Genomic DNA, 25,300 nt, shown 5'->3' with positions numbered 1-25,300 from the left:
ACCTGCCGCCTCCAGGCGCCCTTGCCAGTGGGCCCCCCTCTTTACAGGGGCCCTCTTTATTCCACCAGCCCGAGTGGCACCTGGGAGAATCACAGAATGCTCAAGGTTGGAAGGAACCTCCAGAGGAAGGGACCAGTCCAACCCCGCCCTGCACACACAGGGCCACCCAAAGCACATGGCACAGGGCTGCATCCAAGCGGGTTTTAAGAGCTCCACAGAAGGAGACTCCACAGCCTCTCTGGGCAGCCTGTTCCAGGACTCTGTCACCGTCACAGTCAAGACATTTTTCYTTAAGTTCCTGTGGAACTTTTGGTGCTTCAGTTTGAAGCCATTTCCTCTAGTCCTATCACTGGCCACCACTGAAAAGAGGCCGCCCCCCTCCTCCTCACTGCCTCCCTTGAGGTATTTATACACGCTGATCAGGTCCCCCCTCAGCCTTCTCTTCTCCAGGCTGAACAGGCCCAGCTCTCTCAGCCTTTSCTCATAGGGCAGATGTTCCTATATTTGTGTTTCATATATCACATTAGCGGCAAAAAATATAATCCCTATCTCTTTTACCATGCATCTCAAAAATGTGATATACACTGCTTGGAAACAAACTTGCTGACTTGCAGCCAGAATTAAYGTTTTATGGCAATTCAAGTTTATTAGAAAGACTACACTGATTGATGCCGAGACATACTGAACTCTGAGGTGAGACTACACATTCTATGAAAAGAAATTTAATAGTGACATGCAAAAACCTCAACCAAAAGGGAACAGGCCATTTCCCAGAGCACAGTTCCAGCAATACTGAGGGGCAACGAAAAATTAAAAGGCAAGTTTAGAAAAGATGCCAGATTTAAAGACTCCTCTGAAGCCGGACAGCTCCCTAATTTGATTTGCCAGTTGTGATTTGGTCTTTGGAGCTGAGTCCACTCACACGGCTTCCTCCCACTGAATCATCCGCGTGTGGCTCACGGTACCTGGCCTTCACTTCCCTCAAAATACCTTTCTCTCAAAATACCTGGCTTTCACTTCCCAGGCCATTGACAAAAATCCTTTCCTGTCCTTAACCTCTGCGCAAAACTCGACAGATCACTCCAGCAGCCAGATKCCGGAAGCTCCTCCCTCCTGCTGATTCCTTGCTTCGGAAAATTCTTTATCAACGTTAAAGCCAGTGACAAAGCAGAACTGGGCACTTGCCGCCCATTCCCTTGGGCAAGCRAAGCCTGTACAGCAGCACCAGCACCACCACCTCTGCTTGTGTCCTTCAGCCTGGTTACACACACGGTTCCTGTTTCCATGGGCATCTAGAAAGAGTAGGCAGGGAGTGGGAGTTTTGGTCTTTTTACAACAGCAATTAAACAGCCAATTGAAATTTCAGTGCAATACCAAAAACACTGCCCAAGTTCAAGCTTATAAAAGGCAGACTTTCTACTTTAACCCCATTTGTCCTTTTATGTCAAATTCAACTTGYGATTTGACATCAAAGTTAAAGTTAAATTCTCCTGAAAAATCTGAGCTACTGTAGCTCAAATGTAGCTCACCTTAGATTATATGACATTTACAGCTTCAAACCACATATATACTTACAGTGGTATCAATCTCTAGGTTTTGAACTTAAAGTAAATGGGAAATCCATCATCATCTCAGAAAACAAGAGCTTTTTTGGCTAGCATCAATAAAATGGTGAGTAGCCCAGTACACTACAGCATGATTCCCATTCTGATTTATTAACATAATCTAACTGAATCCAGAAAGGAAAAGCACAAACACATACAGAGTGTTAGCTGATACGCAATAAAACCTTGAGATTATTAGAATACAAACTATTTAACACAGATACAGGGCAAGCAAATCTAATGATCAACCCAGTCAGGGCACAACATCATCTTCATTCAATGCAAAGAGCCTGATCATAAAAAATGAGATGACATTCAGACTACCACCTCCGAGCAAATAAATTCTAATCATACTTTAACCATGAAAGCATCTAGCAGTTATTGTGATGAGCTTAATGACCAAAACTGCGCTTCCAAAGCTGTTTAATGTATTTATCCCAACTSTTATGCCAAGCAGGGGAGCTCCTTGAGCCCTAATCACAGATAAAGAACCAAGTCCCTAAGGTAATCCAGTACATATATATAGCAGAGCTGGGAAACAAATCTCCCAGGCCTTAATCTGACAAGTATTTTTAACTTCGCATTCCCATCAGCTGCTAATTCCTTGTTCTCAAGTAGTAATTACATGAGCACTGAGCCCTGTCTCAGGATATGTCTCATTGTATCTGATGTGAACACYGAGACAAGCAGGCTGCACACAAAAATAAAAAAATACAGTCCAACCACAAAACTGTTTGTTSGTACAGCTTGAGTAATAGGAAGATAAAATCAACAGCTTGCAACCGCAAATAGTGTGCAAAATATCCAACCCAAGCACTTCACAGTGCTATACCACCAGTGGCTGAAATTATGCAAGAATGCCAAGGGAAAGCAAAGCCTTTTTTAAGAGAGTGAGAACCATCTTCTACATTATGAGTGTGACTTAGGAATTATATAAAATTTGAGCTAGTCCTGACAGGGCAGGGAATTTTAGAAATATGCCATAAATAAAAAATGCCATAAATATTTCTGATATATACAGCACAGAAACAACTGTCCCGTGGCAAAGGAGGAGGAAGAGGAAATGAGAGCGTGAGGAAACACGGAGCTGCAGTCCCACCACAGGACAATGTGGAGCCAACAGCCACACCAACAGCGGCAGCTAGAAGGTGTCTTCCCACCCTGCGGACTTGTGCAGTTATGGATCACAGCAAACTCAGGCCCTGGCACGGTAAGTTATCCTGCAGTAGACTCAAACTGAAGGGGCGGCACCGGCCCTTTAATCATTCCCCCCTGCGGCTTCCCAAAGGTCAGGGGAAGGCAACAMAGACCAGGAAGCCACCTTGGAGCAGGGAAGGGCTGGCCCGGTGCCTCTGCAGGAGGGGGAACCACAAGGATGTGAAGGGCGAGAGAGGAACTGGATGTGAGAAGATAAAAGCAGCACAAAGAGGCAGAGCCGGCAGAGGATTCCCTGGAGCACAGAGCCACCAGACTGGCTGCATCTCGTGTATGAAGGGCCCTACAGGGACCTCTCCTCCCTCCTTCCCGCTTGCTTGTGCCTACGTTTCTACTGGTTTTACTGGGTCATGAAGTGAAACAGACCCCTAGCAGTTCAGAAGAATGATCACCGGAGCTGCGTGTCAAGCTCTACAACCACTACAAGAAATACGACAGGAAAAGAGAAGAATTCTTTGTAAGTGGGTGAGACAAATGTGTAACACCTAATTTAATCCCTGCCTAATCCACCAGCTGGTTACATTTATCTGCTTAAGAAAGCGATCTATTTAAAGGCACCTGATTTGCTCAGCCAAACAGGCTACATCCGCAATTGGATTTATTTAAAATCCTGGATCTTTTGTTGACATGTATCAGTGACAGTTTACATCTATGGACATGTTACATCTCCTTCAGTGCACAGTACAATATTCAGTTGTTTTAAAATAGAGATTTACATTGTTGCCCCACATATACCTCACAGACATGAAAACTGGCTGAACTAGCAGTTTAGGTCCTACCATCGTTCTCAAAACCTTGTTACGAATGTTAGACTGGAAATGACATTTAGCATTTAGTCTTGTTTACTCTGGAGGCTCTATTACAACTGTCCAGTCTCAAAGTGGTGATGATGCAGCCGCCTCTTCTTTCCTTCCCCAATCCCGTATTTGTCATGAGACAAATCCACAGAAACCCGCTCCACAGCGTCGGCTACCACAGCAGTTTTATTCCCACCTTTGAGAAGGAAAAATCCCTCGCCCTGTGCCCCGTGCTCCAGGTGTCCCTGCTGGAGCAAGGGGGTTGGGCTAGATGATCCCCAGAGGCCCCTTCCAACCTCAGCCATTCCGTGATTCCCTGACTTGCTAATCTCGAGGGAAAACATTCACAGGAACATGGGCCCGGAGGAGCCGCCGAGAGCAGCGCCTGTTGCCCTGACAACAGGCAGAGCCCAGYGGGAGCTGCCTGCACGGAGCAGAAGGAAACGTGGATGGGAAGAGTCCTGCATGGAGCAGAAGGAAGGGCGGATGGGAAGAATGCTACACAGAGCAGAAGAAAGCGCGGACGGGAAGGATCCACATTCCCACGCAGGGCCACTGTGACTTTGACAACACGAACCACAAACGAGTGGAAAGAGAGCTCCAATTCAGCCCAGCGAGACTGACTGGGAGAGCAGACAAGACAGAGTTCAACAGGGCTAAAGTCTGACCCCTGTTACGCACTGCAAACCTGCGAAATTAGAAATAACTTTAAGCCTGCACCATAAATGTAAACACGCTCAAGTTTTGCTTTGCTGTTACTGCCTACACCCAGAATCAAAGGTTATACAGAGCACATGGGCCTTGCTCATTCTCTCATTCAATCCTCAGCCATATGGTTCAAATTAAATGATTATTTCCTCTAGCAATAGCCCCTGGTGCTGGTGACCAAGACCAGCAGCCAAGGCGACCCGGCCCACGCTCGGCCTCTCCTCCAGGAACCAAAGGCTGCTTGGCCTCCTCCCTGGCCTCCTTCAGGGGCTCTGCAACTTGGTCATCTTAAATAAGTGCACCGAACAAGTYGTATTCATCACTCTTGGACTCATTCTCTGTTTTATTAGAACATGGGTAGCATTTACCTTACTGAGAGCCCTCTTACCAAGTCAACTTTTCATCTTGTTTTTATTGAAGGAATGTCGTTCACTAGGATATAACTGTGCAGAGGAAATCACAAACTGACACCAAGGGCAGCATCTCTTCTTTGCGCTTTTCAAACATTTTGCAACATAGAAATGTTCCCATATCASAGAATCAACCTATTGCTGAATTATCTTTGGGGTTTGAATCATAGATCTCTTTTCTTACGCTTAACAACCTCACCTAACATMATAGTACTTCTCATACCTTCCAATAAAAGCAAACTAAATGTACTCATAACTCCATAAAACACTCTTTGTGTTGTATAACAGAGTTCAAAAAGACATAATTCTTCCAGCATAAGTAAATCAAACCCAAGAATATACAATTTAGTGTTCATGTCTCTTTTCCAATATTAATTTAGCTTCTTTGGGGCACATGCTTCTTCACATGGATTAACACTTTTTAGAAGACGGAGACAGAGAGAAACAATTAGCAAGAGCCCATCTGAAGCAGTACGTGGATTTATGAGGTAAGAATGTTATCCTGCATCTTTCTGCAAATGGTTCTATATAAGTAAATTAGCACATTAAGTCTCCTCTGGAATGTCAGGCTTTGGCACACAGAGGTGAGATAAATATTTCCACTACAACCACCTGACTGGGCCACAGACTTTCAGGCAAGAGCAGCTCCAATATAGAAAAGAGAATTTTGCTTGATTTTGTAAGTAAAATGAAATCGGATAAACAAGCTATAAAAAACAACAAAAACAGCTATAAAAACAAACAAAAAACAACAAAAAYAGTAAAATAATTTTTGCTTTAAATATAGTTGCAGGTTATATATTGAAGTTATACATCTACTCTATTAGAAAACAGCATTAAGAAACCTAAAAATAGAAAGACCCTGCCAAAGATTCATTCCTTTATATAACCGGTAACCTTCATATTCTTTTTGATTCTTACCTTTTGACCCCTTGGGTTAGACRGGGACTGAAACAATATAATAATCAGAGTCTGCCAACAGAGCAGCAAACGCAGCCTGGWTTTCACCCACAGGATACCATTTAAGCTGAACGTTAAGACCTCAAATGCTGTGCAAAATCATTTCACTTTGATACCATCACCAAGCATCATGAAACTAAGAAACCTCAAGGCCAAGAGAATCAGGTAGGTTCCACTGGMTTGTTTGGGTGAGCATTTTTCTTTCTTCCTTCATCCCCTGCTTCCTCATCTGATCTCCCTCAAGGGACAGGCTTCATCTAATCAACCAGGTCGCACTAGGAGTGTYGCGATGAGCTCTTCCTCCCAAACTCTCCCAGGAAAGGAACTTCCAATCCTAGGCAGCATCTTCTTTATACACACTGCTTTTGGGGTCGTATACACAGTAGCTGGTAAACAATAACTTAAATCACATTGTCCATGGAGCTCGCTAATGTCTAAAAAGCTACAAAATGAAGTCAACTTTGAAACTGAAACCCAGGTACTTTAAGAACTTTCTTGAGCTGTTTGCAAAGGGAGGAACAAGAGGCCTGACAAGAGCCACGCTGGAGACTAAGGGGAGTATTAGATACTGCAGCTGCATCTCAGGCAGCTCTCAAGTATAATATTTATTTCTTAGGGAACAACTGTGGGAAAACGCATGAGGCAAGAATGCAATGTTAAATAAACAGAGTGTGAAATAAATGCCCAGAGTCAGCAAACTAAAAACCAACTAAACCAAACTAACTTACAATCCATTGATAACTCACAAGAGATTTGAATCTAGATGCACTTAAAAATAAAAGATTTAAGCAATGGTCTAAAAATAATTCATTATATTTAAAAGCCTAGCTACTGAGTAAACTTTTGAAATCCATACATCTCTTGAGGGTAGTTGGCAGGCTTGTAGGAGAGATTAAGGAGCACAAAAAGAATCCTCCAACTTTAGAGTTTGAGGTCATTTGGGGGAAGAGGTTAAAAGGAAATTACTTAGTGGCACAGTTTCATAAATATTCATTAAAATCATTATTGCTTTTTCTTTTTCCTGAAGCACTTGATCCTGTGTTTGAAGGGTGGGATACTGTGGAATCCAGTGAAATAACTTCCACCCTGCAGCAACCACCTGGGTCCATGCTCTTATTCCACTGTAATGGAGTAGCTTGTCTTTTTTGCTGAGGGAAATGTCCTTGCATTAACCGCAGGATAAGAACATAATGTCCAACTAACTACAGTAKGACCCAACTGCAATAACCTCTTTGCATGTCCACCACATTCATGCTTTTATGCCACAAAAAGGTAAGATGAACCAAGTTGAGGTAATTCACATTGCAAGGCGAGAGGCTGGCTATGACTTTACAGATCTTCAGTTTCCAGGAAAGACTTTACATTACTGTGCAAGCTGCATACGTCTTCAGGCACAAAGTGTTTTTCTTTGCTTTCAGTAGCCCATTTAGATTCAAGTATAGGTTTTAATGAAGATTTAAGGCATGTAAGGAAAAATGCCTGTCACTTACTTGGCTTGGAGTTAATGATGCTCTCAGCGGAGTGTTGCGGTGGAAACCTGCAGTTCTCCCCCTGGCCCTCGCTGCTGCCGTACTCGATGACTTCCACTTGTCCCAGTGGCACGCTCCATTTCAGTAAATACCTCTGGCCCGTTGTCACAATGCCACTGCTTTCGTAGGAAGAGCTGGAAGACACACAAATTATTGCTTTGGCAAGCAATTATATTTTACAGCATACTATTCATCATTTTAACTTTCAAAATCTGCTTTATACCACTCTGGGCGCTGTGCACAGCTTTAAACAAACACACRTTTCCAGCTGACTTTTCTGCCCAACGCTGACTTTTGTGGTGAGTGCAAAGAGCAGCTACGCAGGTGCAATAATCATGTTTGCAAACAGCTGTATACAACTGCCAACAGCAGACCCTACATCACTGCTACAGCAGAACATCAATTATCCTCTCTTAAGAGCAGCAGCCTGCATTTCAACACCCTGGAGCACTGCAGCTCCATCTTTTCCGTAATTCTTTTTGATGGTAACTGGATAGTGCCTGAAATGCTGGAGAAAAAAAAAAAGCAGTAATTGCTGTATTTAGGAAAGTATGGATGATAAGGCTTTTGAGCAACTACCACCAGGTCCAGGTTACTTCTCAAGTGCCAACGATCCAACGTTCCCACCGAGCCCCCTRCCCAGGATGTTCTTCACACCAGATCCTTCCCAGCAGTTGTGGGATCTTAGGGCAAACTGCCAGAGCGGCTGCTAAAGGAGGCATCTGTCCCAGGGGGCATCTCGGAGGAAGCCGGAGGAAGCAAGCTGGGCAAGATCACTTGGAATAGAAATGGTCGTCATAGCCCTTTGCCTTGTTTCTTTCATTCCCTCATTCAAGCACATATAACACGTATTAGGACAAAACGGAAATTTTTGTTTCCTTTAATGTTCACTTCACAGAATGCACATCTTAAATACAGAACTTAAAAGCAACCCAAAGGGTGCTTGAAGGGAATCAGTAAAAGGTATTTACTGAGAACAGTCTCTCGAAACTGATGTTCAGGTAGTCAGCTACCTTTGCAATACAGCTGCAATCAAGAGACAAAGAGATAAACAAAAACCAACACATTAAAAACAACAGCTTAAGCAAACGTTTACAAGCTCTAAATCTAACTAAAAAGAAAGTAAACAAGAACACAGCTGCTCAGTGCCTAGAGAGAGGATTCCCTTCCTCTAACTCCTGCTGCTTAAAAGATAAGTCTGTGGCTTAAGGTGGTTATCTGAACGGCAGGTGAAGGAGGGCCCTCCAAGCAGCACGTGCTCTGTAAAAACACGTCTTTTAGCAGCTACAGAAAACTATTTTTGAACCCAGCATCCACAGACCCTCAGGATCTTGGATCCCCCAGCTCCGTGGGAGAATCCACAGGCACGCGCGAAGGGGAGAGCTGGAAAATCACCTCCATAAAAAGAGCCCACGTCAGACTGGAAGCCACTGTTACATAAATTCACTGGGTTAAAAAGTGAATCTTAACTGCCAGAGAAAAAGTATTTTTTTCCCTGCCAGGGAAATAATAATAATAATAGTAATAATAATAAAACCCTAAGCTTGCAACACAAGCATCGTGCCTGATTATTGTCCCGAAGGAGGTTGCTCAGTAGCAGCGATGCCCACAGGAAGAGGAGTGCTGTTTGTGGTAACTGAAACCATTGACTCAATGAGGGACCCAGCAACTGGGCAAAACAAGGGACTTTTCATGGGGAAAAAGGAAAACAATTTGAGAATCACTGCTTCGGGGGAAAAAAAAAAAAAGAATCACAAAAAATCCAAAGATGTCACACAAAAATGTAAAATAAATGGGTAAAAGTAATCTTCCCCCAAGGATCCTAGGCAAGTATGCAGTTGATAATAAAGAACTCAGTAGAGGAAAGGAAAAGAAGTGTAACTTCTGGGATAACTGGGCATTAGCTTGTGCATTTTCTCAAAAGCAGAGCTGCTACAYGGCACTGTTCACTCACTAATATGGCACTAAGTGCTTATACAATTGAAAAGTCTGAGTGTTTTCACACTTGGAGGTAATTTACACACTTCAGTAATGGACAGAAAAWATCTGCTCTCAGGTTACACATAAAAAAGCCATTTTTGAGAGGCTTTGATGGCCCATATTTTCTCCATTTATATGTAATAACATATAAAGCAATTTATGTCACAAGCGATGCTCAAATGCAAGTGCRACTTGGGCCCATACTAACAGACTAACAGTAATAGCTGCAGCCAACTAAAACACAGTCTCTATTATCTAAGTTAAAAGTGTACTGAACCTACAAAACCTCCACTCCATTAAATACTAACAGACAGCAAAAACTAGGCACTACAGAACTTTTCTACCTGTAATTAACAGGTGATAAAGATTTTCTACAAATTTATTCCAGAATTTTAAAGTATGAGCAAGCAACAGATAATTTTTTTTTAATAAAAAGTTATTTATCCATTTATTATGAATAGAAATATGTAGCATTATTTAAGTAGCCTGCCATTAAGTACCATTTTCCCAGCTCAAGCTTGAATGATCCTTTAAAGAACAGGAATCCAGGCTTACCGCACGTTTACTGTTGCGCACATCAACACATCATTCAGCATGAAGAGTCGTCGCTCTTTGGTTTTGACTATTTCTCCTTTGTCATTGTAAACTGTTTCAATCATATCATCAGTCCGTACGAGGTATCTGCTTCCACTGCTAAGTAGCTGCAGTTTAAAAACAACCCAAACTGCACGTTATACATGGCACACGCAACAGCCAGTGCAATAAAATAAAGCAAAACTGATTGCCACTTGCTATGCTACTGTTAGCCACTAGCAAACTCAAAGCAGACTGCTCCTCTTCTCCCACTGAATGTCTTCTTTTAAAATATTGTGTGATCCAAATGAGTAACTGAAAGGATCTGGGATGTTCCTAGATGTTCCTTAAAACAAGGAAGATGCTGGACACATCTCGTAACATATTTTGAGCTGCTCTTTAGTTAGAAACACTGCAGTTTGACAAACTGCTTCTTTGTTCAGGAGAAATTCCTCAGCTCTTGGATAAATTAAAAGTAATCTTCTCACGCAAAAGATCTGCACGAGGATTTGCTATAGAAAATTTGCTACAGAAAATTTGCTACCTTTTACACTGCCGCAGAGCACTTACACTGCTGCTGMTATTTCAACCTGTCAAATCCTTCAGCTCACAGTGGTTTTAATCAGTGGATCTATTTAGTTCTGAAGATAACTCACAACTCACACCTACCTACAGAATGACCTTATCTTGCTGAGCACTACAGAAAAGGTTGTAGGTGTCACTTCTGTGTCCATTCTAAAGACTGTTCAAGGCACAGAAACTAACMACACAGTATCTCTTCCATCACACACTCCTACTTTCTCACCTTGTTCAGATAACGTTCATTCATTGCTTTTGCTATTTGTTTTATTTCACAGCGCTGATCTGCATCCCTTTTCCTTTCATTCAATTTCTCTGCTAGTGTTTCAAGTTCTGTAAGAGCCATCTGTAGAGGCAACCTATCAGGATGTCCTTTGTTAGTATTCTTCAACATATCCTGAGGGAAAAAAAAAAGATTAAAAAAATGGATTTAATTTCAAAGTCAAATTCAAAAGATCACAGAAGTTTATAGCATACCCTATTCAAAGTTATGGTATCGTTCTTTAACTTAGTGTTAAGAGTAAGTTCAGTCAAAAAACTCCTAATGAATATTCAGATAATACTCTTTTTCCTCAATATCCTTATATTCCTTCAAAAAGATATAGAGAGCATACAATGTATTTATAGAAAGTATTAAATGTATTTATAGAAAGTACAAAAAAGGAACTTGAAAATAAATAATAGCATCAGAAGATGAAAGTAACATTAAACAAAATATGAGGCAGATATCTGTTAAGTGATGTAAAATCAAACATTTATGATATTTAATTACACCATATTATTCTCATGACATTTATGATTTCTCACTAAAACACTGACAGTGTGCTCATCCCAAAGCAGGGTAGCAGCACTTGCCTCACTGAGGTCACAACTTTAAAAATCCTTCTCTTGTGTAGGCAGAGCTTGGAACCATTTGAATGAAACTTCGCTTCTTTCCAGCAGTACTTCCAGCATCCTAACACATTAACCAAGTTCCTCCCACATTATTTTCCATCTCTRTTGCTTCCTTGAAAGCTCTAGACACGGTTGCCTACAGGTGAGCTCACCAACTCCCATTGCTTTTCTTCCACAGTAATTCCTGGAGTGTCACCCTGGAGCCTGTCTTTCTCTGGAACACGTAGGAGAAATGGCTAACACACAGCAGACTTTTCTGCCATAGACCTGGATGTCTTCTGTAAAGCTTTACAAACACTGTGTTTGCCTGCAGCAGGTTCTCAGATGTTTAGCTGAATATACAAGTTYCCTGGGGAACTGTGCTCACTGCACGGTGAGGCTCTATGTTGAGAWGAGACCCTGGGGCATCCCAAAGGCCCAGCTTGGGAGCACTCTCAGCTTCCCTGTGAAGAAGAGGAGTCCTTCCTCCTGCAGGCAAGGAGGAGCTGTGGCACCTTCCAATGGGCACCGAGAGCCAAGCAGTATGGGAGACATCACATTTATGCCGCTGTCTCCATGTGTGCTGAACTATCTAGCACATTACCCACACATATCTAGTATGTCAATTTTAAGCAAAAACAACAGCATCCAGTTCTTAGTGGTGTTTRAAGAATTATTACTCAGTAAATTGATACTAATGAGCAGTGTATTAGAACTGCAGTTCTACTATCTAGATTTACAAACTAAATCTAATCTGGTAAGTAATTCAGGGTATATCTCACTGAGAGAATTGCTCAAGAAGAGGAAAATTAGAGAAAAACTAGGACCTAASAGAAGTTAGGGCATTACAGAGGCTTGTTRGGGTGAGAGACAGTTACCACTTCCAGGTATGTGCGGAATCTACTTCTCCACGATCCCCTCAGCAACACAATCTGACACTAGCAGACACTAATGAGAGTACACGAAGAGTGGAGCAGGATGGAGACACCCTGGCCAAACTTTGTTGGCTTCCCTGCAGAGGTGGTAACCTGGAGGTGCCTGCAGCTGGTGAGTGAATGGAGCGTGGGGCGGAGTGAAGACACCGTGGCCAAACTCTGTTGTGCCCCCTGCAGAGGGGGCGACCTGGTCATATCATGCAGCTGATAAACCAGGCAGTATCATGAGATGTCTGGTGCTGGGCCAACAAGGGTGGCAGATCAGTCCCTTCTGATGGACTTTGCTCAAACTTCTCCTCATTCTGATCTCATTATAATACCAATACACAACCCCCTTGTAGAAGTTACCCGCTTCCAAGGAATGACCACTCCTCATTGAGCATGCACTCTAGATTTTCAATTAACTCAGGAGACTTTTTAAATTAATCAATAATGAAAGTATGTATGACTAGAGTCACTCAAGCTCCACCTAAACGTAACAGAAAATATATACAAGGTGAACTAAGGAGGGATGTAGAGGGAAGAGGGAAAGTAGGAAGAACGAGGTGGTAAGAAGAAGGAAAGAATAAGAAAGAGCAGAGAGGGAAGACTCCATCGYAACTTCTGGATCAGTCGACAGCCTGAACCCTTTTCCTCCTCTCCGGTCAGGACACTCTGAGGAGACTCCTCGCGGTTGAGAGCCCTCTCCCATCTTCTGGGGTGAGTGATGATTGCACATTTGTACACTAGGCACTAGCTAAGAATCCCACAGTGTGGCAGAGAATTTCCTGCACTGACATACAAAACCTGTTCTCTAAATGCTGCATTTGAATAAACTGTGCTATTTGTGAATTTGAGTATTTGGTTTGAAGGCAACCAGATCTATGGTCAACAGATTGTTTGTGAACCTGGTCCTGCCAGCGTCAGGCCTACAGCTACCACAGTATTTGGTATCCCTATTAAGAGATGAGTCCAGCCCAGTCCCTCTAACCTCTGAGGATCGGCTGGAACACAGGAGGATTCACCTCCTACCAAATTTGGCCCCCTCAATCAAACTGCAACACTGATTTATTAAGATTTTCCTACAGTATATTTGCTGAGTGTCCCAGGAAGTAGACTAGGTGATCAGGACATTATCACACATTGACCTTTTTTTCTTGGTATTTCCTTACACATCCGCAGACAAAACCCACTGCGACAAGTTCCTGCAGCAGAAGACAACTGCAAATCAATCCCTCATGCAAATGCAACAGCAGCACTTACCAAGTAAGCCTTGCTGTAAAAATTACTTACCTGCAATAGCAGAATGAACTGTGGAAAGCGCTGGATAGGTTTCATCATTAAACCATACAGCGTAATTCKATCAGGGCTCGACTCCTGGCACTGCTGCAATATAACAAAGTCACACTGGTTACTCACACAGGTGCCTTTCCATCAGCTACTCATCAACAATGACAATAATGAATAGCATTTGCATTCATTATTCATCAAAAATGAAATAGCACTTGCATTCATTATAACAAGGGTACTGTAAAGATCCTGCAATTTCATTTAAAAATATTATACCTTTATGGAAAAAGAAAAAAAAATCAATATTAAAACAATGGCTATTATTAGATTAAAATTCCTTTAAATAAACAGAGCTTGGCTGAAGTCTCAAGAGTAATACAATAACTATGTATATTCATCTGTATAGTATATTCATGCCTTTCCTGTAAGCAGTACACTGAAAAATCTGCTTAACTTAAAGAACATGAGCCCAAGGTCTTAAATGGCTCAGGGTCCTAAGTATGAAAAATGTAAATAAATTATTTGTTTACTTACAGTCCATAATTTACTATTGCTGCTCTGCTTCTTAGGGCTAAGGGTTTGCAAATCTTTCGCTTCTTAGGGCTAAGACACTGTAAATCTTTACCTACCAATGTGTAGRTAAAGGAAAGCACCATAATGTCAATACTATACAAAGAGATTTTAGTTTTTCTTTATTAAAAAAAACTAAGGAAAGAAAAGTGACTTCTGTTGTTAGTGTTCTTTGCACTCAGAAAGAACAACAACTGTTTTGGGAATCAGAACTTGCTGATAAAACCAGACAAACTTAGTGAGTATTTGTACGTGTGTAACTATTTTCATAGCTATTTGTGTAAACCCTCTTAACTGGAAATATTTTGACCAGACACAGAGCTGACTCAAAACAAGGAGAACTGAGGAACTTTTCAATACTAAAATCCAGCAAACAATATTAAAACAAGAGTAGTGCTTAAATTGATATTTATTGCTACAATTATCAGTTCCAAGGCAATTTTCTCTATTCACCTCCACAGTTTTTTTTGCCCACCCAGTCAGAGAGAAGATTCTGGTCCCCAGTCTGTTGACTGCAGCTGGGCAAAAGCACAAATGTTGGAAGACACAAATGTYACTTCTCTCTCTCTCTATGCAGTGCCCAGGTGCAGCCCCTAGTTCTGAGCACCAGTGTTGGCAGGGACAAGGAGTGAGGAAAGCTGCAAGTTTTGCCACTCTTGGACTAAGGCCTTTCAAAAGGGCAAGAGCTTCATAGGAGACTGTAACCTCACTAGACAGTGTGGTGTTGGTGGGCCATACAGCCCACAAAATATGATCCTGTATAATGCAGGTACTGTGCTCCAAAAGGTTCTTAGTTGATTTTAAGATCTGAGRACAGACTTGGAAATCAGGTCCTCATCATCCTCCAAAAATACCCCAAAACATCACTGTGAGGACTTTCTAAGGCAACAAATGTCAGTGTTTCCTAGACCAATGCCACAGACCTGACAGGCTGACAACTCTTGGGGCACAGCCCAACCCATAACCCCCAGGAAAACAGGAAAAACGGGACTTCCAGGCTCCCAGCACAAAGCTAGCAGGTTAAAAAGCCACGAGATGGACAAGATGGATGTTGTGTCCATTCCATAGGATATCATCATGAGGGCTTTCCAGAGGCTTCTGTGGCCTGTGCCAGGGTCTCCATGCACACAACCCTTATTGAGAGCATCACATTCATCACAGCAGGATGCAATCTCCACAAGTTTTTTCAATTTCATCCCTCAAGATGGGAAAAAAAAAAAAGGATTCTAAAATCACTAAAAAATTGCTGTGAAATAAAAATACAACTAGCCACTTAACCACTCTATACAATCCATGTTTAGAAGTAAAAAACATCCCAAATAAGAAGCCTCAGAGAGCAAGCTGTCACTGCAAGCTCAAATTGTACAGAAATCCCAGTATTTTGCTAAGGGCAGTCATGCAAACAGGGATAAAATTGATCTCATAATGACAAAACCGTGAGGTACTTCAGAACACAACCTTGATCTAACACCATGTCATTGAAACTATAGCAGTGGAAGTAAATTCTCTTCCATTTATGAAATTCATAAATCCACAGTCTACAAAAACAGTCACACCATATACAACACCATAAACAAAATTTCCTTCTACCTTACAATTTATGGAGCCTTAATTATTTCATCTGCCCAGCTGTTTCAAGTCTAAATGCACTCACTTTTAAAAAATCCAGAAAGGCGGGCTTGGTGGCACATGTTTTCTTGAGAATCCCCACTGCTGTGCTGAAGTTGTTTACGTATTCACTGTATGCATCCAATACCATAGACTTAGAAAACTGAAAAARTAAAAAGGAGAGCATTAGCTATAAATGCAGAGGACACCCCAAGGCATCTTTACTGAGACCTATGACAGCTAAGAACTCGCCACCTKAGGAGTTAAGGTCTTGTATTTGGTCTATTGGTGGCTCTATAGAAACATCGGTGAAGCAAAAAGTGACYTTTGCATAGAACAAAAGATGGGAACCTTAAGACATAAAAGCTGTGAATTACAAAGTGTCAATTCACTCAGCTAAAGCGCAGGGCTTAGGCCTCCACTGAGCTCCAAAACTGCAGCTATGATCCCATTTTGGTGGATTTGTAAATGCCCACCTCCTCTGAAAAAGCAATCGCTTGAATGTCTGAAAGTCTGATTAAAGCTTGAAAGTTTTGGCCATAATTCTTCCACGTCTGCTAACCAAGGTGAGACAGGTTGGTATCTGTTGCCTTACCAGAATGGATGGGCTGACTCTGGCAGCTGCTCTAGTCATCACAGAATACGGGAATAAAGTGGCCAAGTCARACAGATAGAAAGGCAGGGACATTAAATAGCATTTCTAAAATAAAAACAGATTATCTGTTCAGATGCTCTTGCTTACTGAAGCAACAAAGACATCGCCAATCATTTCAACAGAATCCCACTCAGAGACGCGGCTGGCCAGGGCTATCTGAAACATCGAATGGCACTGAAGAATCTCCTTAACTCGATAAAAGACCATTTTGAGTTTTCTTTCACTCAGTAATTTTGGTTCCATTTCTGAAAGAGGTTTCTCATATTGCTGTGGGGAAAAAAAAAAAAAAAAGACATAAACATAGATTTAAACCAGCTAAAAAACTGTCTTAACATAAAATCCTGCCACTCATACAAAAAGTATACACACACAAAACCTCTCCAAATATTTGGCATGAAGCATCTGTAACAAAATCCTTGTGAATCACATTACAGATTCTTTAAAGATTCAATTACTTCTCAAATTTCCCCATTTTAACAAGCTAATGATATTAGGTACCTCCAGGATTCTTTTGAGGGCATCCACATAATTCTTCTCACTGTCAACCACGGAGCCCAGAATATATCTTCTCACAACCTGTTGAAGGAACAAAGCCCTGTCAGAAACTCTGATTAGGTAAAATATTCATYTCGGTTGGGAATGCTAATAATAAAATTTTCACATTAATCAAAAGAAAGAAACAAAGCATTTTCAGTATGTGAACTGCAATAAAACAAATACTGTACCACATTTTCTAAACTTTGGGGGATTCACTGAAAGGACAATTAAGCAGAAATTGCTCTTTTAAGCAATAAAATTATGTAAGTSAGGATTCTCGTGGGACAATATTCCCTTGCACACCTGAAGCCTCATCTCACCAGTGTTCATGCCAATGGAGAGCACTGTAGGAGCTCCAGGAAATACTACCAGATTTCACATTTGCAAACTACGAGCTATGTATAATGTCCCGTTCTCCTTGGCATGGTCTAAGTGAAACACRCATTGTGTGCAAAAGCAGGAACACGGTGGAGGCCTGGGAAGCTGACCTGGCTTGAAATACAAACTTCTTCCTGTGACCGATTACATTTCTTGCTATTTTTATGGATCTGTTCTCACTCAAATCAATTTCCTAACCCAATTCATCAGAGAGCTTTCAAAAGCTGGATTCTGGTGGAGGGAGAAGATGACACAAGGGCAAGAACAAAGTACAAGGAATGGCACAGGAGCGTCTCTCACTATTTTAAGTCAGCCTAAATGACCCCGAAACTCAAATTATAGAGTTGCTTCTCTTGAAATCTTCCTGCTTCTGATCCCCATGGCCTCCTGCTTTCTCCTCAGCCTCATTTAACTCCCTGCACATGTCTTACCAAGTTATGTAAGGATTTCCTTGGACAAATTGGCAATTTTGAAGGGAAGTTTACAGTTGTTTAACTTATCATACACTGTCATGAATATATGATAAAACCCTCGCTGTGTCCAATCTGTGTTTAGATTTAGCAGTTTCTAATCAGGCCTGAGATTAAAAATATGTGTTTTTTTTCTAACTGTATCAGCCGTTCTAATGAAGGTACCACACCTCTACTCTTGGTCATAGTTCATTCTTACAAAAGGAATAAATGTCTTTGGATTTTCTTTTTTCTTTTCATACTCTAGAATACACAAAATAAATAGTTAATAGGGCCTATAGGTTACTGCAAAAGGCATGTACTACTTAAGAGGCTTCTGTACATTTGTACTCACATTTTTTTCTAAAAAAGGTAGGGAAAGAATTAAAACACACATGTATAACACAGAATTAAAATGATGCAAAAACTAAAATGACTAGGACTCARTGCAGGATACAGCAGTTAAAAAGGGGAATGTTGTTTCAAACCAAAGCTCTTCTGCCACCTACTGTTTAGAGCAGGCACATKCATGAAGTGCTCGTGCATCAGAGAGGCCGGCTGGAAAGGTCTGCAGYTCAAGAGGTCCAACCAAGGCCCCCTCAAAGCTCCTTTCAAGGTTGCCAGACCCCAGGCTGTGCTGTGGCATTGGGTTATTCTGCCCTAGGTGCAAAATTTGTGTTTTGCCTCTCTCGAACCACCTGAGCTCCTGTCAGCTCATTTGTTCAGCCCAGCACGGTCGGACTGGGTAGCAGCCCCATCCTGCAGCACCTTACCTGCTGCCCCCACAGACTCAGCATCCCCTGCAAACGTGCCAGCGTGCACTGAAACTCGTGCCTAGGTTGTTAATAAAGAAATTAAACAGTACTGGCCTCAGACCAGAGCCTGAAAGAAACCACCAACACCGGCCATCAGATGGATTTTGTACCACTAATCGTAACACTTTCACACTGCTGGTCCAGGCCTATTTTCCACCACTTTAGAGACTACCTGTCTGAACCATAGCTCACCTGTGTGACAATAAGGATGCTCCGGAACACTGCTTGGAAAGTCTGGCTCTCCCACATCCTCTGCTCTCCCTTGGCAGCACATTAGTCATGTCAAGGGGACTCGGCTTGGACAGGCACAAACTGCATTTGCAAAGCTATGCTGGATGCTCCCAGCTCTCTTCTACAACTCCCGGGAGAATTTGCTCCATCACCATCCCAAGCAGTGAAGGGAGGCTTACCAGAGTTATGGTTCCCCGGATCCTACTTCTGGCTCTATTTGAGGATGGCTGCAACACTGACCTTCCTCCCGATATCTGCTGTTCTAAGCAATCTTTTTAAGCCAACTGATGGTAGCTTTGCACTCAACACTCTTACATGCATCCCATCTGCTCTGTGGACATCTATATGTGCACSTTGGCTTGGTAACTACTACTCCCATAGACAGTAATGCTTCAATCTGCTAGGACCTGGACATAAGCTCAGGGGCTCTGGGGGTGTGAAGACAAACGACACCAGTAAAAGCTGAGACAAAGWGGGCCCTGAGCCACCTCAGCCTTCTCAGTGCCCTTTGTCATGAGATCCCTGCCCCATGGAGCAGCAGATCCCTAATTTTCTCAGCCTTCCTTTTGCTGTCAAWGTACACATGGATACCCTGCTTGTTGCCTGTCACATCTCTCACTAGTTCCACCTCCAGCTGAGCTCTGGCTTTCCAACTTGGCTCCACACAGGCAGCATCTCTTCGTTCCTCCTGGGTCAGGTCCTTGCTTCCACTTCTGGTGTACTTCTGTTTTGCAAATAAGTTTAGCCAGGGGTCCCTTCTTGATCCACGCTGACCTTTTGCCCACTTGCTCCATGTCCTGCATCTGAGAATGGACCACTTTTGTGCTAATTAAGAAGGTTATCCGAGAAGACTGGACAGCTTTCCTGAGGTCCTCTGCAATCCAGAGCAGTCTTCCATTGGGTCTGCCAAGCTCTTCAAGCCAAAATCAGCTCTTCTAAAGTCCAGAGTTGTAATTGTTGCTTATTCCTCATGGATCTTACACTTCACCATCATTTGATTGATGCTCTCAAGGGTTTCATTAGCCTTCACATTCTTGACCAGTACTTATTTGGGAGTAACAGGATACTTATCCATTAATGAGAATTCATTATTAAAGAAAATGCTAATAAGAACTCTTACTCCATAATAATAAAAGAAAATTTATATTATTTTCTTTTTTTTTAATAAGGGTTCACTTCCATCTGAACCAAATCCACTCTCTACTTAAAGTCTTCAGATACCACTCTCATCACTTCTGCAAACTTAAAAACAAATAAACCCATACATCTCCAGACACTAACAGTATTCTAATCTGCTTGTCTTATAGGGAAACTTTAGTGGAGAATTCTGTGCCAGAAAGGCCTCTTGTATCTGACCATCCCTTTTGGAAATCTTCCTATTTCTTTGGACACTAAGGAACTAGCTGTTTCCATCTGCCCGATTCCAGATTATTCAGGGCTTTCAGTTAAGTCAGTACAGTTTGTGCTGAGCTTGAATTTTCTCTGCCAACTCAGTGTCAGTTCAGTAATTTCAGCTATAACAGGGAGACTTTTTCAGCAACCTGTAGTGGACTGCCAAATAATAAACAGATTTGGGGAGGAAGAATCTTTCCTGAACATGTTGGACACTTTCTTTGCTGCCTTACTGCCATAAACAGGGACTTCTTCAGAACTGAAAACTCAAAGCAAAGCATCCATATCATGGAGTTATCAAAAACATCACTTAGTGCTCTTAGTAGATTCATAACATACACTGCAACTTCCACAACAATTGCTAGCTTATATCAAAGAACTCTGATTTTTTTTTTCCTGAGGAGGGTACATTTATTTTTAACTGCTTAAAAARGTCAGTAAGATCAACTGATTTTACTGATCATCAAACACGTATTTGAAAAGAAGGGACATGCAGCATTCAGATTAATGCTGGGATCTTACAGTATAAGGAAATCTTGTAATAATGTCATGCTGACTTACCATTTTCTGAAGGTACTGACAGGACTTAAGACCAAAAGAAGCTAAAAAGTAGCTCTTTATTACCTTGCATAACAAAAGGCTAACACATACCCACCGAATTTCTGTATTTTCTGAAGTGGCCTCTGCAGTGTCTACAGAGTTTGAATGGGAGAAGAACAGTAAGAACAGTTCTTTTCCGTAGAATTGACATATTGCGGGTAAATTTCAGAAATCAGAAGAAACACTAAGATTTAGAAAATATATAGGATATTCCCCACATTTAAAATAGAAATCCAAGAACACTTGCAACACCTTCTGACTCAAGGAAAAAGTTTGAATTTGAATTCCTCTAAGCCTCCTACCTGCTGCTGGGACAGGCCTTCAGGCATAGGTGTCATAATGGCTTCTGTGTGCATACAGTCCACATCAATAAATAAATTTAGCTCCTCATCTTCCAGACATGATGCTCTATGGTCTATAAATAATTGAACAGTGAATATGCCAATGGGTGTAACATGCAGGCTTAAAAAAAAAAAAAAAAAAAAAAAAAGAAACAAATAGAAAGAGCAACAAGGATCTCATCTCCCAGTAGCCTTAACTGCACTCAAATAAATGAAATTTCTCAGCATTTCTGTAAGATCTGTGAAATCACATTAAGCACTGATGGGAGCTCTAATGTAGAATATCTGAATGCTTATTATCTCAAAAGATACCTCTAAATCCTAAAAGCTCTACAGCAGGTGGCAACCTGGGCATCTTTTCTTGCCCTTGCCTTCATCCTCACAGCCCAGGGCACAGGGCTGCCACAATGTAGGTTTAAAACATGGTAGTTCCAGCAGCTGCAGTTTTGAAAGGAGCCTTCAGGAAAAAATTAAATACCTCTATGTGATCAAGCTTAAGAAAGGTCACACAGTCSTCCACAAGCAGAATTTAAATAAATAGCAAACATATGAAAATGTGGGTGTTTGTAAGGAATGAGAGTAAGATATTCCATGCTGTCTACTATGTCCTTCTCTAATTCTACTAATTACTAATTCTATCAAAAAGCACCACCCAGTTACAGTGATAGGTGGCAGTGCACAGCCACCCAAACAACCAGACGCGAGCTGAGAGAAGGACAGCACGACAAACTGGGGCCTAGAAGAAAAAGGGAATTAAGGAAAACAGTCCTATTAGCAGTGGAATTTATGAGTTTAATCGAGCAATTCATTACTAGCCCCCCTACTGACTTGGTAAGTGGCTAAGAGATTAAACCATCCATCCATAGGCAACCTATCCCTGCTAGGTAACCTCTAGGAATGCAAGGACAAATGCCAGGGCCTCTGTAAGCCAGCCCTGCTGGCAAAGGCAACTTCAACAGCAAGAGGGTGAGGATGCATTTGTGTAAAGAACTTTCCCTTTGCTGTTTCTGCAGGGGGGTTGGACTAGATGATCCAGAGGTCCCTTCCAACCTTAACCATTCTGTGATTCTGTGAACTATCTAAGCTCAGAACCTGTTAGAGGCTACAGCAAGTGTACAAGCTGACTGCTGCTCCTTACAGGTGCAAGGCAGCCTTACACTAATTCTTTTCTGTTTTTGCTCACTCCCTGAAAACAACTTCTTCTAGTCTTGTGTGGTTTTAAGCTCTTACGATGGTAATTTTACAAGCTCTGAAGTTGCAGCCGTTCAATTAGCTGGTCCTTCAGCAGACAGACAGACTCTGTCTCCCACACTTACTCTAAAGGAGGAGGAAGCTTGGACTTGGTCATCGCTTCCACCCCCTCACCCCAGCCAGGGTTAACTCTGGCCTGCTGCTGTTGCTGAGGGTCGCGACAGGGAGCTGCCTTCTGCTCTTAACTAGAAAAAGAATTTAAATACTTTCAGCTTTTTGGATTTAGACCCCTTTGTAAGAAGAGCAGTGCACCATTCCCAATTGAAAAAGCAGCTTCTAGCAAGATCACCAAACTGTGATAAGGCAAAACACTCCCCCTCTCCTGTTTCCCCTTTTACATACAGTAAGTGCTTACTATCCTTGGCTCATTATAGACGTCTTAAATAACCAGCTATCGCTCCACTGAAAACCATGCCATAACAGCAGTCTGTATCTCTAACTATATAGCAATATAGAGCTACCCTGCTCTTCAGGAGTTAGTTGATGAAGGGAAATAGATTGAGCACTTCAGCCTAATTCCATGCAATCCTGCATTTCTGCCAATATCCAATCTAGACAGCATCTATGATTTTCTATGTTTTTTTTTTTTTCTCAGAAGAACCTTCTGCGCAGTCCTTTGGGTTTCTCAGGTTCTTGACACTTGCATCCCAAATCTAAAACTGCTCAAGCATCATTGACCATGCCATTATCCAAAATTGATTGTCATGTTTTATCAATAAAAAGGAATCCAGTACTGAGTTTACAGTACAGTAAAAGCTAGATCATTCACTTCTTTTTTTATAGGTATGAACTAAAAAAGAGTATAATTGATAATAAAATATAGTATAATCGATACATACCTTGAGAAATAAAAGATTTAGTTCTAATGAAAGAACGACCCTTTTTCACGGCTGCTTTTGTCTTTTCAAGTCCATCTTTGGTACCTTCTCTAGCAGCTCGCATGAGCTTTTGCATCTGTAAAATAGAAAATACAATCTACATGGCCTGTGACTAATAGGGCACATTCAAACACAGCAAGCAGAATACTTTTGATCAAAATATCTTTTAAATGAACACTGTCAAGCAGTTTGGGTTCTACATATAGCCCAAAGTCAAAGAACTACATGGAAAGTACACAGATCCATCAACCCTTACATTAGTGCACCTGTACTTTTTCTTCACAAAATCAAACCTGGAGAAAGGGGCTTATGACAACCTTGCATGTAACCTCCAAAACAGGAGAAATGCTTTAAGAATCCTTTTGCTCAAAACATCTGAACTTGAAATAGCCTCAAGAGCCCAGTTTTAAATTACAGGACAAATAAGTGCTAGGAACAGGTCATTAACTAGCGGTGTTGTAGATCATCTTACAATGTGTCTATAACACTGCCAAAGTATTTCTGGTTTAAGGCRATCTCCTAGACACAGTTCTAAGTTTGCTATATTCTAACAGCTGCATTTTGTGGGGAAAAAAATGAACTAATAATTTCATTAATTGAAGGAACTRATTAATTATTAAGTATAGTTTTATTATAAAGTGGTACATTAAAAAGAAATTTTATGCAAAGAAAAAAGGAGTGTTGTTTTGTTCGGAAATGTTAATTAAAAACTGCTCTGTAGTCTGCCTTTCCTGAATGCAGCCGCAGCAAAAAGCTAACACTAAGTTAGAGAATTTCCCTATTTGAGATGGAGTTTTTAGCACAAAATGTTCATTAAAGACTGTCCTGTAGTCTGCCTTTCCTGAACAGAGCTGTAGCAAAAACCTAACACTAAATTAGGGAGTTTCTCTATTTGAGATGGAGTTTCTAGCACAAACACGGCCTTCTCATGTTGTCTCCGCTCGGGACAGGGTGGATTCCCAGCACTGCCCTGGGACCCGCCGTGCACAGAGTGGAGGGCCCGGGCGCTGCCTTCCCATTCCGGGCCCTGGGACACRGGCACCGCATGGGGAGGAAGGCCAATGTCCTCTCTGATCTTCTGAAACTGCTACAGTGACACAGCAAGCATGGGAAAAAGTCCTTGACAAAGTACTTTTAAAACAGTGTATGATAACCCAGCACATTTTGAACTCATTTTATATAAATTATTGCCCACTCTTTTAAGTCAAGTTGCTGTTACTTAAAACAAAATGACAATATTGTCTATGTTGAAAATGAAAACAATTACTTAACACATARCTAGTTACAAAAATTATCTACACTACCTTCAGCTCATGTTTTTGCTTTAGTTGCTGAATCTCTACTGCTCCCACTGTGTTTGCCATCAAATCTTTCATCTTTTTTTCATAAYGCTCCTTTAAACGCGTTAGGTCATGAGAAAGCTACAGTGCATAAAAAGACACAATCTTTTCACAAAGCCTGTAGTGCAAACTTTACACTAAAGCACTTGAGCACATCATGCACGTTGCCCTGCTTGCCCAGGGCCATGCAGACAACTGAGAGAACACCAGCATTCCGGGCAGCTCCGGTGTGAGGAACGGACTCCAAATGACAAATATCTGCATATCACTGTACTCACGGTGCCTCATCCTGGCAYGTTTGGGGCACACTGGCAACTATGTAAAGACAGAGACAAAGTCACTTAGTCTAAGCTAACTGCATTAAATACACACAGTGCCCATGTCTTGCAAACCATTTGGAGACAGGGTTATTAACTTTATCACCATTGCATTAAGCGTGAATCCCAGCAGCTGTATTTCTCACTGGACTTCAACGTGGTGAATCAGAAGAATTCTCATAGGRCAAATGTGAGCAGAACTATCTGCAGAGGTTGCATGCACCTGAAAATACTACAGTGCGAGTGAGCTGGGGAACAAGAACCTTGAGGGAAGGGTCCATATTCCTGTAAATGGCATGACAATCCATCAGGAACCAGGTGTCAGCTCTGCCACAGCCTCACTGGGTTATGCCATCCCACTCACATGGGTGGTTAGGCCCATGATCTTGGGCATAACCACCTCATACACGAATGCATGAGGTCATGAAGCCAGTGCATCCATGAATGCAGCCATTTGCAAGGAAGCGAGAGAAATACCTGGGAGAAATACTTCAGAATACTAAGCA

General features: G+C 41.8%; 1 protein-coding gene across 2 annotated transcripts in view; it reads right to left on the bottom strand.

Moving 5' to 3' along the window:
* ARHGEF10 (Rho guanine nucleotide exchange factor 10) overlaps positions 1–25,300 on the bottom strand; it is an 89,614-nt gene that overhangs the window by 39,462 nt on the left and 24,852 nt on the right. The window contains exons 9-18 of one of the 2 annotated variants that reach the window (XM_026033896.1): positions 24,442–24,558; positions 23,099–23,213; positions 20,970–21,082; positions 16,764–16,841; positions 16,353–16,532; positions 15,657–15,773; positions 13,436–13,528; positions 10,582–10,752; positions 9,759–9,904; positions 7,185–7,357 (exon numbers count right to left, since the gene is read on the bottom strand). In XM_026033896.1, the coding sequence (XP_025889681.1) occupies positions 7,185–7,357; positions 9,759–9,904; positions 10,582–10,752; positions 13,436–13,528; positions 15,657–15,773; positions 16,353–16,532; positions 16,764–16,841; positions 20,970–21,082; positions 23,099–23,213; positions 24,442–24,558 (1,303 nt within the window). The remainder of the gene's footprint in view (positions 1–7,184; positions 7,358–9,758; positions 9,905–10,581; positions 10,753–13,435; positions 13,529–15,656; positions 15,774–16,352; positions 16,533–16,763; positions 16,842–20,969; positions 21,083–23,098; positions 23,214–24,441; positions 24,559–25,300) is intronic. The other variant, XM_026033897.1, reaches the window with a different exon arrangement.

Source organism: Nothoprocta perdicaria, unplaced genomic scaffold (assembly GCF_003342845.1).
Source record: "Nothoprocta perdicaria isolate Ctin4 unplaced genomic scaffold, notPer1 scaffold_136, whole genome shotgun sequence".
In the NCBI taxonomy this organism is placed as follows: Eukaryota; Metazoa; Chordata; class Aves; order Tinamiformes; family Tinamidae; genus Nothoprocta; species Nothoprocta perdicaria.
The sequence above is the reverse complement of the archived record's forward strand: the minus strand, read 5'-3'. Positions and strand labels throughout refer to the sequence as shown.